Source organism: Plectropomus leopardus, chromosome 6 (genome assembly GCF_026936395.1).
Source record: "Plectropomus leopardus strain MGB_pleo_1.0 chromosome 6, ASM2693639v1, whole genome shotgun sequence".
Lineage (NCBI taxonomy): Eukaryota > Metazoa > Chordata > Actinopteri > Perciformes > Serranidae > Plectropomus > Plectropomus leopardus.
The window spans coordinates 36,609,139-36,624,664 of NC_142181.1; the positions used below are offsets into that span (position 1 = coordinate 36,609,139).

Sequence of the window (15,526 nt, forward strand, 5' to 3'; positions counted from 1 at the left end):
ACTTTATGACAATGTGGCTACAATTATAAATTTTATGCCTCTGCACCAGCAATGTTTTCAGGTTTCCGTCCAGCAAGCCGGCACATTCTTGTGAACGTGATATTTCAAAACTTTTGCATAAACATTCACGTGGACTTAACAATGAGCTCATTAGATTTTAGTGGTCATAGGCCAAAGTTCACGGTCACTGTGACCTCATCAGTCTCATTTTTGTGAACACAATATCTCAAGAACACCTTGAGGAAATTTCTTCAAATTTGGCAGAAACATTTGAGTAGATTCAAGAATGAACCAATTAGATTTTGGTGGTCAAAGATCAAGGTCAAAGCAAAGTTACATTCATCTCGTTTTTGTGAAAATGGTATCTCACCTTGAGCAAATTTCTTCAAATTTGACACAAACTTAAATTTGTGGATAATGAGAATTATTATTATCATTATTATTATTATTATTATTATTATTATTATTATTATTATTATTATTAGAATTTGGTGTTTAAAGGTCAAGGTCACTGTGACCTTGCATGCATGTCATTTTCATGAACGCAATAGCTAAAGATGGCCTTGAGGGAGTTTCCTCAAATTTGGTAGAAACATCCACTTGTACTCAAGAATGAACGAACTAGAATCTGGTGGTCAAAGGTCAAAGGTCAAAGGTCATGCAACATCTTTTTGGCCATAACTCAAGAACCTTTAGTGTCAACCTTGAAACTGTGTTTATTGCACAGATCTTCTGTGTGTGGGGCATCCATGTTTTCACATACACAGATGTAATCTGTAAGTTAGCTGGTGTACGGAGGCATACAACCATGTGGTGGCATATCTAGTTTATTAGTACTTTTTAGGCATTTTGGCCTTTTTGACAGTGAGAGAGATAGACAAGATAGGCAGGGGAAAGAGTGGAAATAACATGCAGCAAAGGGCCCAGGACTCCAAACTAGGCCGCTGTGATACAGACACAGCCTAAGCTGTACTGGGTGAGCTTCTAGGGAGCCTGGCAGTTCCAAATTTTAGTAGGGGTAGTGATTCTTGTTGTTGAGAAATGGTGGGAGCAGCAGCATCAGTAACAGTAAAGGTTTTATTTTGTAAAATTTTAATACATTTGAAACATGGAATATTAAAATATAGAGTGCCGGACCATGAGGATCAGCTATTGCCACACTTACAGAGGTCTCTCAGGGTTCAGCCTTCAAAAGCCTGAACCCCGCTCTCTTTTCGTTTGATTCCACCCCTCATGTCTGTTTCCTTTCCCCGCTTAGCCCCTGCTCTCCACCCAGGATGTCAAACACATGTTATCTCACCGCCTGGGCTCTCCCTCGGCCTTGGAGAGGCACAAAAGGCTTCTCTGGCGTTACCAGCAGCCCTTGTGGCTTACCTCAACCCACTTTCTCTCCACCATCCCCTTCCCCAGCACGGCACACTAAATTACTGTCTCCACCTCATCTGCTCCCTAAGCACTAAATTATTGTCAGCAAGCCATTTTACCCACACCTCCACGCACTTACATTGGCTCAGTGTGTGTGTGTGTGTGTGCGTGTGCGAGACAAGGGCTTGTGTTCTTGAACACTGCGTACATAAACATTTTGGATCAACGGTTTGTTGCCTGTGTTTTAACACACAGTGAAAACAGGCAGACTGTCACCGTCTATATATTTTTGCATTTAAAGGTATTTGTGACTCCATCAGTCATTTCTCCAGTCTGCTTACAGGCACGTTTGCCTGCTTTTGCTTGATTCTGTCTTGCAGCAGAAGTGATAGATGCCTCTGCATTTTTTGTGTATAATAGTAATTCATGTTCTTATTAACTTTGTCACAGAGAAAAATACATTCTTATCATTTTTAAGATATTTATCTATATGCATAGGCAGAGCTTTGTTTGTCTCGAGGATTATTAGTTGCTGTTTTTATTTCTGCTGACAGCATATGCAACTTTATTCCTATCTTTATTCATGAGTGTGATCTTTCGGTTTGAGAGGATGATTCATTGACTTTATGTTCAGATTTGTCTGCCCTTGCCTTCAAATAGCCCCTACCTGTGCTATAATGCCCTCTGTTCTGTGTGCTTGCACTCAGATGTATGTGGCAGGCATCATAGCTGCAAATCAATAATTAAATTAAATTATCAATTCTATTTAAACACAACAAGGAAAGCATCATTTCATTGGTCAACACTGACACATTCACAAGTCCATTAGCCTGATGCCTAATTTATACTCCTGCAGCTGTGCACATATGCTGTGTAGGTTGGGGCCGGCACCTCTCTTGTGCACTAGGCACAACAGTACTGCGGTGGATTGTGCATAGCATGAAATTTCACATGTGTGCTGGGTTTCCTAACTGTCCAGAAATCCCACCTCCCAGTTCTGATGTCCAGTCAAACTTGTGTGGCATCTGTGGTGCATGGTGTGTAGTCACAGAATTGTGAATTAAGAATGGGTGCGAAGTGAAGCACTGAAGCTGGAGCGCAGGAAATTATTTAAAGAAACAAAACATCTAATGGCAAGCATACAGTATGAGTAGAAACAGAGCAAATCTAAATGCAAGCAGGGGCTACTTTAATCTATGTGGAAAGAAAAGAAACAAAATCTGAATGTGAAATCAAGAAATAATGCTCTTAAATTGAAAACTAAAGATAGGAATAAAGCTTCATAACAACACACTAGCTGTGTGTCTGAGTGTGTTCCCTCTGGGATTATTGTGTTAGTCAATCAACAGAGGAGCCATCCTCTATTTATTGGGTACCACAGTCTCCATTAGGTCATACTGTGAACACACACAAGCCCAGAGACACGTCACCCTCATAAGACGCTCGTTTATCTTCCCAAACAAGAGACACACACAGACTCACACACATTAATGCTTTAAGATAGTTAGACACTCTTCATGGAGATGGCTTAATGGAAATCCCTGTATATGTGTTCCTGGTTTGGCTTGCAAAGTTTTGATCATGTGGTTGTTTACCAAAGTGTTTATTTCTGTTGTAATTATCATTGGTGGCCTTGTTAGTGTGAGCATCTTTGTGTTCTTTCAGGCTGTTATCCCTGCCCCGGCCCCAGCCTAAATCCAATAGCTCTGGGAAGCCGCTGGCTAGCCTATGCTGAGAACAAGGTAGTCCTCACACACACGCACGCACGCACGCAAGCACGCATGCACGCACGCACGCACGCACGCACGCACGCACGCACGCACGCACGCACACACAAACACACAAACACACACACACTGTCATCTGCTACAGAAGTGCCTTATCAGAAAAGCGACATATTTACAGTCCAAAAAAATGCATTTATCTGCCTCTTTAATCTGTCTGGATAAACAACTCATTCCAAGAAGGGTCCAGATTTTGAAAATCAACAGATACATAGGAGTTTTTTTTTGTTCCCCTCTGTGTAATGGGATTGTTAAGTACTTACAAAAACCAAAATGTTCTATTGTGGATTCTGCAATACATATAATGCATAATCGTGTTTTGGTGCTGGCTCACTCAAGTAATTGACAGATGGGGCCACTGTTTGTGTGACTGCCTAAGGATTTCCAGAAATGATAAAATCTAGTTTTTTGAACGGTAAGAGTAATACTGGGACAGAGCCATTGAAGTGATATTGTATTTGAAATTAAATCAGTGCAGATTGGTTGTGTGGTTGTGTAATATTTCTTTCAAAGCAAAACCAATTTCCTCCAAAGAGTGAAGAGGGGAGGCTTTTGGATGTCTAAAATCTGAGTTGATTTCCTCCTTTTTTCATACATCTTCTGTAGACTTACACAGTACATCTTGTATTTATCTGTAAATCTTTGTGCTTATACAGTTGATCCGATGTCACCAGTCCCGTGGCGGAGCTTGTGGCGACAATGCACAGTCCTATACAGCTACAGTGATCAATGCTGCTAAAGTAAGTGAGAATACATCCAAACATACACACGGCTCATTCATTTTTCTTCACAACTGAATACCTGTCTAGAGTTAGTACTACATTTGCTAGAGTTAGTACTACATTTTATTATATACATTATATTTTATTCCTATATTTTAACTTATGTTCTGATTTGTGTTTATGTCTTAGATTCTCATTTTTACTTGCATGATTTTCTTTTTCTACATATTGTATAGGCATTTTTGGAGGGAGCCTGAGGATAAAGAATTTTAATAGCCAACTACTGCTTCAGTAGAAATGTTGTACTCATGAGAAATAAAAACTGAATTTGACCTGTAGCACACACACATTCCTAATGCTTGTTATCATAAATTACCAACATGAATTTGAATTTTTACTGCATATCAAAGCAAATACAAGTTTGGGAAGACATGCTAAGATTGAATGCAACACACCTCTTAATATGACACAAACTTTAAATACTACAGTTTGTAACTAAAAGAACCAGTAGTACTTTTTATTGGTTTTCCATCTTTTTTTGAAATGTATCCTCAGTCATGTCTCCCTACACTGGATCTAAGATGAGTTCTTGTGTTCAGAGTGTGGCTAATAATAATCTGTCCAAAGGTCTTTTGGTCTGCCTTAAGCCTTTACTCAGATAGTACGGCACATAATACAGTATTTCCAGCTCTGCCTACGCCATCTGTAAATGTGCTGACATTGGATCCACCTGGCCCGCCTGGCTGACTGGGGCTGAGCTTATGAGACACTTCATCAACCTGCCTATCTGTTTTTCCCACTGTAATCTGTTTCTCTCCAATGCTCTTGTTTCACTCCTCTCCACAGGGGAGTGACTCATTTCCACAGCATTGCTTGACTTTCTTTGCTTGGAACCACTCTTATTTGGGTTTCCATAGCCAAAAGTTGGGGATAATACCTAATACCTGATACCTGGTACCAGGTACCAGATACTTTTTTCAGGTATTACCTCCGTAGAGGTTCCAAGCGTGCTAAGCTTATGATCAAAGGTAGCTTCTAAACACTGCAGAACACTGATTGGTCAGAGAAAATAGTCACTTAAGTCATCACTTGTGCAACATGAGACATGTACAAACCTGTCCACTCGTTACACTCTGTTTCCATCTTCAGTCTGACTATACATATACAGTTAAGTGGGGCTACAGGTATAGCTCGATCAGGCCATTTAATTGGACTACTGTCCTTGTCCCAGTTTAAAGGCAGCAGGGGAGAATCCATTTATTGACAGAAGTATGTCTGACTCCGCCACAGTAGGTGAAGATATGCTCCTTTTCAGCTAGCTGCTAGTTGACCTTTTTCTGATTGACCTTTTACATCACATACCGAACAATTTAGCAAGCAGCAAACGCTTTGCATGTTGAATGGTGAAACATGGATAACTTTTTCGAGCTGTATATTGCATATGTACTCTGTACTTTACTTGGTATCTTCATCTTGTTTTGTGTTGTTTTCTACTTCTTTTGTTTTTCCCTTCTTCTAAGAATTTATGCAGTTCAACTTTCGGGTCAAAGCACGACATACGGACTATGGAGCATGTGCAGAATGCATGGGCCAGTTCAGGTCTGGTTGAGGCCCACACATGAAAGAGTAAATTGACCCCCAACTGTATTGTCTAGCTGTGTTAGTCTGTCTTTGAGAACTGAGTATGATCTCAGTCAAATAGACATGTTAACACGTTTCTTAAAAGTCCAGTTTTAGTCAGACTAACACAATGATTACACTTTTCCTTACATCATATAAAGGCACTGATTTCTGTGGGAGAGGGAGATTCAGTTCTCCCTAACAAATCTCTAGAGACTAATGTATCTGCCTGAATCGTATGTCATTTCAAGTCCACACTGTCTGGTAGGCATGACTTAATAACCTGTTTGCTGGTTTTTAAGAGTTAAGTAAAACACACTACGATGACTCACATTATTGAGAAGACATGTTGATTTATAACAGCCCCAATAGCGATGTCTATATTGTCTATACACTCACCGTTGTGGCTATTACTCCTTATTGGTTCCCGCACAATGCTGGACAGCGCTTGACAACGCTTGACAAAAGTTTAACAAAAGTTTAACAAAAGCTTGGCAAAGGTGTTAGTTCTTCCTGTTATGCTGATTGGTGAATCATTAGTCTCCTTGCGGCACTCATTTGTCTGTTTTTGTTTCTACCAAGAAGCCGCTGCTTCATGTCACAATGTCAGATCAGTCAGTCAACTCGGTAGAGTGGGCGGATTCCAAGATCTGGACCCAGGCAAGTGTTGCTGTGACTGTCAGCTGAGAATCCTGCCTACCTGCCGAGTACTGTCTGAAGTGGAAAACAAAATTGAGTTCTTTGTACCAAAAGCAAGTCCAGTCGTGCCGTACCATGTTGTGAAAATTCAGCCTAGGACTTATCACTAACTGTCAACAGCTCCCTTTAATACCAGGTGAAGTTAATTCCTGGTCTGATTAAGCTGCCTGCTAAAACATCTTAAATAGCTAGCTCCTCATATAGTTCTAGTCTGTTTCTCCATGTGGTCCCAGAGGAAGGGCTAATTGATTTACAAAGCAAAGCATGTGTATCCCTTTCCTTTGCTTAATGAGTGCTAACAGCTAGTGTGACAGAAGTCTCATTAACAGGCTAATGGTGGTATACATCAAAAAGAGCTCTCTGTCGCTAACAGGTTAGCGGCATGGTAAGCAGTAGACAATGGTGGGGGGTATTGATATGCAGACAGGCAGTCTGCTTGCCCGCCCTCTCCTCATTTAGGACTATATATCTCAATATGGATGACAAGGTATCTCCTTCTGGCTTGTGGCGCGACACGCTGGCTCTTAGTGCTGATGTCCAGAGACTTGGAAACAAAAAGGGGGGTAGCATTAAAGTGTTATGGTTTTTGTTTAGAAGAAAGATAAAAGAGGGAATGCAACAGCCTGGTTTAATTGATCTCCTTGTTCCAAATTTGCCATCTTATTGTGAATTTGTGTGTCACATTAATCCTGTTGCCTATAAATTAAAATACATAGTTTTTTGAGATGGTGCTATAAGACTGTAGTTGTGTGAGGGTGAGTGTGTTTTTGTCAGCCAACAGACAAGATATGCCTCCAGCTCCCCCTCCTCCACAGCAGATCAATAGCCCCTGTTTGGACTACCACTAAGAACTCCACAACTGCAGTGATTAGAAAACACATTAGTGTTGATCAATTAGGAGCCAAACGCCTCACTTAATAATTGATGGATCTTCTGGCATTTTACACACACACACACAGACACACATACACACACACACACACACGCAGGCAAACACACGCATACACAGGCAGCAGACAGTTAGTGTGTCTCACCAAGTGGCAGAGAGAGACAGTGGGTGATCCTCAGACCCAAAGAAACGCAAGGCGCCACGCTGTATTGACAGGGCCGCCTAGTCTGAATGCCTGATTAGGCTCTCCGGGGCCCCTTTGGCGCTTACACACACACAGACACACAGTCACACGCACTGGACTCCATTAGACAAAGACAGTGTAGTAGGTGAGATAGACTCCACTTAAGCAGCACTATCCATTTCCCCCAGTTGAGCCACAGAGGTGTGTTTGAGCCAGACACCCTGACTGGGTCTTAAGCGGACACAGAGGAGCCTCACACACACACACACACACACACACACACACACACACACACACACACACACACACACACACACGGGTGAGTGAACAGGGGTGTTACACATACACCCATGCACTTGGCAGCTCTTCCACTCATCTTCATTGCCTGCAAGGCTTCATACCATGTGAACTACAAAATACAGTTTATGTTCAGAACATATTGGGAATATGTAACACCAGATGGTAGATTAGATTTAAAAGCACTGATGTAATCTGTTTTTGTTTGTTCTTTCAGACATTAAAGACAGGTCTAACCATGGTGGGTAAAGTTGTCACCCAGTTGGCAGGCACACTACCAGCAGGCACTCCTGACGAGGAGGGCACACCTCACAGCGCGAGCCGCCGCAGCCCCCACAACCCCGGCGTGGTCACCATCATTGACACATACAATGTTGGTGAAGGACAGGTCAGTCAACTGTCTATGTGCTGTTCTTTTTTTTGTTGTTGTTGTTTTGCTTGGTATTCTTAATGATTTAATAATGCTGGATTTTGTACACTGTGATTTAAAATTGTCATGGACACTGTTTATGGACATTCAAGAGCGTGCTTTTCCTTGTTTTATGTTATATACATGGCATATTGACATGACATATGACCTTTGTCAGTTAAATATTAAAATGCTGGATGTTTATATTAGTCATGCAATTACATCACAAAAGATAAAAAACTGACCACCTCTTAATGGCTGATGCTTTGAGATGCGGTGCTAAAGCTCACACTGAGTCATGGTGCGCCGGAGCAAAAGGAAAAGCCTCTTGTGTTTTATGTCATTTTTTTTTTTAAATCTTAAAAATTAGTTAAGTTACTCACCAGTCAATGGGAGTCTGGCTATTGAAAGCAAAATGAACTGGAACAAGCATCCCTATTTTATACAAACATGCATTTTTAGTGCTGGCTATGTGTCTTATTAAACACTGTGCACAGCAAGGGCCCTTTCCTCGGATTGGCGCTAAGCAGTGCGCACAGTGCAGCACAACAGTCATTACTAGTTTTAAAACGCCATGGTGTTCGTTTTCATGGCCAGCCACTATGTTGTGTTAGTATTGCGCACATGGGTGTGTGTGTGTGTGTGTGTGTGTGTGTGTGTGTGTGTGTGTGTGTGTGTGTGTGTGTGTGTGTGTGTGTGTGTATTAAAATAAGATGTTTATAGGTGCATTGTTGTAGTAGTATTTTACAGCTGTATAAAAGGAGCATTTTTCAGCTAAGATGTACCTACATAAGTGTGATGACAACTTGACATGGAGATGGGTTGTAGGTAGGTAAAATAGTACATTATTACAGTTAATTTTGTTTCCTCTGTCAAATTTATAATTACAGTTTGTAGTTTATTGCTGCAGTGACATTACTGCTCTTACTGCAATACTCTCAGCAGAAAACTACTCACTTTTCCATTTTACCAAATCTACTAGGTAAATAGCAGTGCACCAGGTGCATGTGCACCTGACTTTTAAAGCAAATCGAAAATGACATTCTGATTGGTTGAAGTCGTGTTACATCAACACTCCTATCCTTATTTAAGGGACAAAATACAACCCTTTGACCGGTTTGCCTGAATTTGTGCTCAGATTATGTGCTGTTTAACTTGCAAAAGTGGAGTTGGACACACCCTGAATGAACTAACAGTGCACTCTGGACCGTGTGCTTTAAATTATTTGAATAGGGCCCCTAGTGTCATTACTATCTACATTTAGAAAAATACTCTGCACAAAACCAGTGACATGAAGAGGACCAAGGGGTCACACATTACACAGAACATGAACTACACTCAACATGTCTCTAATGATGAGTTGTAGTTGGTAAAGAAAAAACACAAATAGCTAATCACAAAACATGTATTGTTTTGAGTCGTATTTCATCCATCCACACGTTTACTACACTCTTCTGCACATGTCCTCCTTTTACATTTTTCTTGTTGTTCAAGCCAGCACAAGGTGAACAGCAAGCACAGAAGCTCTTCCTGCTGTCATAATTTTTTTCAAATTGTGAGTGTGAGTCGGGAATGCGCATGTGTCTATATTTGATCGTAGTTTGAATGAAGCTGCGTGTGCGTTTGCGAGACTGGGACAAGTTTGCAACTGTTTGTGGACGTCAAAAACAGTTTGCATAAAGATTGCAACCCATGGTTGGACCTGTAAATCCTTGTAATTCCCCCCAACTGGGCCCTACATAAATATAAAAACAATGCATACACCCCCCAACACACACGTGCGCGCGCGCACACACACACACACACACACACACACACACACACACACACACACACACACAGACACACACACACACACGCACACGAACGGCTAAATTGGCTCCAATTTGTTCTTGGCTTTTTGCCTCTCTGGTCTTGTCATGTGTGACCCATGTAAACATAACTTTGGCCTCTGCGGCTTGGCGGGAAACAGGAAAATCTCCAGCGTTGGCTTTTTTTCTTTTGCCTTGACACACTCAGGTCCATTCACCTAGCTCTGCACAACTCACTGAAAGGTATGACTTAGATTTGCTGCATATTTTAACAGCCAAGCTTTTAGCCGCAGCCCAGTCTGTTTTAGCAGTGCTGGTAAGAGACGCTCTGTAAACAGTCAGCTGTTGGTCTGTAACCTCACATGAAGCTCAAGGTTGAGCGAGTGCACCATATGTCAAATAAAGTCTTTACATTCAATTTAGCCATTTTTATGGGCGATTTGAGAGGTGAGTGAGAAGTAGGTTTCATATAAAGTTTTTTTATTATTATTTTAAAAAAAAGTATAGCAGAGCTTGGAGAAATCCCCTAAAACCCTAATGTTAGTTCAGGGTATTTTCTGATATCAATGTTCCTGATAATATAATAAAAATACTGTGATATATTAATATCATTTGCAGCAACATATTGTGTTTATACCTTGTACACTGTATGTTAGGCTTCAAAAGTGGTAAACACTAATCCACAATTGATACAATAACAAAGGTGGTCAAGCTACATTTGGTGCCAGTTGCCTTCAACAGGATCTCCCTTTAACATCTAAAGAAATACTAAAAGCTTTTATCCCCTTAACCATGATTAATCACACTGCAGTAGCTGTCACATTTTTAATGAGGCATGTTAGCATACATAGTACAGTTAGTCAGTGATGTAGTCACCACAGACACATTCGCTGCTTTCTCCTCTCTCACACAGTGACTGGAGCCGCCCTGTAGCCAGTGTGTTGTCTTATAAGCTGGACCTAAGCCTTCAGAAGCAGGCCTGCACTGTGTCACCGGCCGACACACTGTAACCGTACACTGCTCATAAACACTGACGAGGCCTGGCAGGCAGGGAGGGGAAGGCTAGGAGTGGAGGGGAACTGGATGGTTAAGGGGGAGGAGTGGGAGGGTGTGAGCGATCAGTAGAGAGTGAATAAAGGGGGTTGGGGTATAATTTTTGGAGAAATGGGAAAAGGTAGGAATACGATGAATACGATACGAGATGGGGTCCTGTGTCAAGATGGCGGTCGAGGATATTCCCATGTCTTTCAGGCTTTAAAATGAGTTATTTGGAACTGCAGCTTCATAACACGCACACACGCACGCACACACTCTCCCCTGTGTAACGGCCTCTGTTTCAAAGGGCTCCAGCAGGATTCCCTCACAGAACAACATTGTCTGCCTGCATTGTAATAAAAGTGATCTGCTAAATGTCACCAGCCTCTTTCTTTCTTTCTTTCTTCCTTTCTTTCTTTCTTTCTTTCTTTCTTTCTTTCTTTCTTTCTTTCTTTCTTTCTTTCTTTCTTTCTTTCTTTCTTTCTTTCTCAGATGAAGCTTTTTTTTAGAGGCTGTTTCTTGTTTGGACTACTTCTTATTTAAAATTGTCAGCCAGCCTCCCTGACATCGTTAATTCAACACTGAGGCCAAATTGAACCCTGCGTAAATGTTCTCTCTCTCTCTCTCTCTTTCTGTCTCTCTCTCTCTCACGCACACACACACACACACACACACTCACACACACACTCGTGTACAAAGTGGCCTCATGTCTGGTCTTATTTCTAATCTCTCTTCGTGACTAAAGGGATTTTTTGCCAGTTCCTGTTCTCGGTTCAGCCCTTGTTAGATTTGTCCCAATCTTGACTACAGACTTCATACAGAGATTTAGGAGCAGACTCTAGTTGTGCAAAGTGACTTATAATTTCATTTTCTAAGGCAATTTCCAGAAGTAGCAAGCCAAACCCAGATTTGACGCCAGTTGCCGCCTGTTTTTACGGGAAAACCCACTGTCATGGGGTATTGTCAAAGCCACATGTGAAAAGCCACAATATTGCCAAAGTAAATTTGTCCATATTCTTGTCTGTGTTGTTGGGCCATACCCCATCCATCGTGGTCTCAGTACAGTACAGCCTCTTACTAAAACACCAGCACTAATAAAGTAAAGCTCTCACTTTAATGATTCATCATACATTGACGCAACACAAAGAAAAAAGTTTTAAACAAAGTACTTGTTTTTCGGTTTTCTTGCCCCTCAGGTAATATGCTAATTATTTTTCCTCCACAAGAGGGCAATGGCTCATTCTGATAGGAGAGTCACCTCCAGCTGGGTCACTCATGTTAAAGAACACTGCTGAGTGTGGTGATGATATCAGAGCAAACCAAAATGTGAAGAGAAATCCTTGAGCAGGGAAAGTCCCATTCTGGCCTCAGTGTTCTTTTTGTTAGAGAATGATTTGGAGTTTCTTTTTCTCTCTCTCTGTATGTGTGTGTGTGTACACTCCAGGTCTTGGTAAGTGAGGACTCGGACGGGGAGGGAGTGGTGGCTCACTTCCCAGCTCATGACAAACCCATATCCTGCATGCAATTCAACCCCAGTGGTAAGACACACTCGCACACACTCACACACTCACTCACTCACACATGCACATGCATTTATTTTTGAGGAAGGAGCAAAAGCATTTAACGCAAGTTAGGAAGAAATAACAAGCAGGAGAGAGATTACACTTCCATTTAAGTGTAACATGGTGTGTGTTTCTCACCTGAGGCCTCATCTGGTCTCTCAAGTGATCCTTGAGCGAACAACACACAAAACAGTGCACAGTCTTAGCATAGTGCCTCTTGCACACTAACTGCAACTTGTCCACGAAGGGAGGCATCATTCCATTGTCAAATAGCCATAAACTGGCAAAAGACCAAATTGCCAGAAAGCTGCTGCAGAGCTACCTGCTGCACTAACTACTGTATTTCCACAATTTAAAGCACATACTCTAGTTATACATGAAGCTATGAAGCCTCTGTATTGTCAGCAACACGATCCTACAAATATTTCAAACAAAAAGCCTTAAGTTCAACTGATGGGATTTTGTCGACATAAACATTGTCAGGTGGCTTTTATATCGAAACAGAAACAGGAAAGGTTGAGTAAAACACATGTCTATGTATTTCTTTATGTCTGTGATGGGTATAGGCATTGAAACTGTAGTGAAATGAGGTATAAAGTCAGTGTGACCTTTAAAAACTCCATGTTCAGTGTCTGTTTTTGCTGAAAACTGTGTGTATCACGTGATAGAAATTGTCAAGACTGCTTCAGCTGAGCAGCAGCCGCGCTGCGCCTGAGCACTGCTACTCATGCTTCCAGTGTGGCTGCTCTAACCGGATAATATGGGCACCGAAATAAAAAAACAACAGGTTTCATGATGCACATGCTCTGTTCATGCAGGCTCTGTGGCTCGGGCAGAGACTTGCGATGCAGCTACAGATTTGTTTTTCACCACTGTCACCTCTGTCAGTGTCTTTCTGCTCTGTGAGTTTTTGTTTTTTCTTCTTCTTCTTCTTCCCTGTCTTCCTCTTCCGTTCACTTTGACCACTTCATTCATTTAATAAGCGCGGCCAAGCAGAACCATGAGGTAATGACTCTGGTAATTCAAAATGGTAACAGGCGTAATGTGGGGGATGTTTAGAGCCGCTGTATGCTTTAATGAAAATATGAATATTTGGCGCCAGTGCTTCAATGAAGTCTTGTGACATATCACAATATCAGTATTTTGTCTCAGCACTAGTTATGAGGGTTCTTTTTAAAAGAACACTTTATCCACAACATGACCATGACTTTAACAGTTACTTTCCTTGTGATACTCTCGATTCATAAAGAAAACTGTATTTTTAAAGTCCAAAAACAGATAACTTAATGACTTGAGTAAAGGGGGGCACGTTCAACAAAAGCAAAACTGTATCAAAACATACAAACTCTCTCACAACTCCTGCAGTTCATCTCATTCATTCAGTTGTATGCTCAGTACTTCACAATCACATGCATTTCCACTAAACATGGATTTCAGGATTTTTAACATGGGAAAGCATGTGTGTTCACTTATTAAGTTTGTGCTGATTTTCCCTACAAGTGGATGAATGAGTGTGTTAAAATGAGCTTTCATGTACAAATTGTTTCACTCCCTTTTCACAACAGTATTTTACTTTTCATTCTCTGAGTGGTGCTGACAACCACCCTAAAAAGAAAGGGACAGTAGATGCTTTGTATGTGTGAACAACAGGTCACCTCGTCAGTCTGTGTGAGCCTGTCTATGTTCTTGCTTTTCTGTGTATGTGTATTAGTGTGTGTGTGTGTGTGTGTGTGTGTGTTGATGTATTTTATGCTGTGTGTGTTGTGTGTGCATGTGCAGTTAATAAAGGAGCTGTTGAGAGATGGCTCTCACCTCATGACCTCCAAGCCCCAAGAATCCTTCACTTACCTCGACTCTGTCTGGACAGATACAGAATGATACTACAGACAAAGACAAGACATGCTTCTCTAGACTAGTGGTTTTCAGCCAGGGGTATGGGGACCCCCAGGGGTCCTTGTGGGTGTTCCAGGATGTCCCCAGAAAAATGGGTAAAAGTTTATTTTCAGTATTGAGTAAGAGCCATGTGTGTGACTGTTGTGATCATAGGTTTCACTTCCTCAATGATTATTCTGGTCTTCATCAGATCTAACAACCAGAATCTTTTCAGAAGGTTGTCCCTGAAGCAAAAATCAAATGGGGGTCCCTGCCCTAAGGTGTATTATGATAGGGGTCCTTCCCCCAAAAAAGAGAACCACTTAACCCCACCTACTCACTTACTTCACCAACAATCCTATCAACAAAATACAACCCAGTTGAGCACAACTCATGGCACAGAAACCTGCTATCAGAGACAGATACATGTGATAATCTCTACCAGCTGTACAGTTGTAGTCATTTCAGTAGGAAATAGACATGATATTTATAACAAAACAAAGCAATGTTTGTTTAAGAACTAGACACAGTGCTAGAAGTTTAACCCTGAAAGAAAGCGACATAATTTTCCTTGCGCTACTTTCAGTAACCTTTCACAAGTTCAAATCTTTGCAACCTGAGCAAATTAGTGTGACTTCTTTAAAAAACATGGAAACAAGGCAATGAGCAACTTGGTAAGAAATATTCCACCAATTACAAGACATCAGTAGATTTAGAAAATTATTTTTTTTTATAAGCTATGGGAAAATGTCTCAGGGAAAAGAGCCAAGGAAAAACAATACTTAAATGATCATAATTACTTATTTAAAAATATGTTACCAAATTACTTCAAGGTCATTTCCTTGTTTGTTTTTTAAATGTTTTTTGTTTTAGTTTTGATTAATTTATTATGATTTTTTTAACTTTTAAATGTAAATTTGCTTGAACTTTTAAATCATTTCTTGCTAATTTTTGGGTAATTTCTTCTTCTGTTACTCATTGTCTTCTTCTCATGTTTTTCAAATAAATCAAGCCGACTTGCTCAGTTAAACAACAAATGGTGATACTGATAGGTGTAGAAGATTTTTTTGTTTTACACTCCTTTGCAGGCTCTACCTCTTGGAAGTTCATTCATAATGACAGAGAGAAAATTCCTACAGTGGACACAGATTTGTGCTGGCAGAAGGTTGTGGCTCAAACAGTTGCTTTGAAGCATGGTGCATCCCTGTCACAAAGATGGATTGTGGATCCAGTCATTACTTCAGATAGATGAAATTGCCAACACTGCAGTGGTTTTC

At 41.0% G+C, this 15,526-nt stretch overlaps 1 protein-coding gene across 4 annotated transcripts in view; it reads left to right on the forward strand.

The window, feature by feature from the left end:
- Positions 1-15,526, forward strand: part of bcas3 (BCAS3 microtubule associated cell migration factor) — a 479,979-nt gene that overhangs the window by 53,805 nt on the left and 410,648 nt on the right. For all 4 annotated transcript variants that reach the window (XM_088079374.1, XM_088079375.1, XM_088079376.1 and 1 more), the window contains exons 10-13: positions 3,031-3,107; positions 3,806-3,889; positions 7,778-7,948; positions 12,260-12,353. In XM_088079374.1, the coding sequence (XP_087935500.1) occupies positions 3,031-3,107; positions 3,806-3,889; positions 7,778-7,948; positions 12,260-12,353 (426 nt within the window). The remainder of the gene's footprint in view (positions 1-3,030; positions 3,108-3,805; positions 3,890-7,777; positions 7,949-12,259; positions 12,354-15,526) is intronic.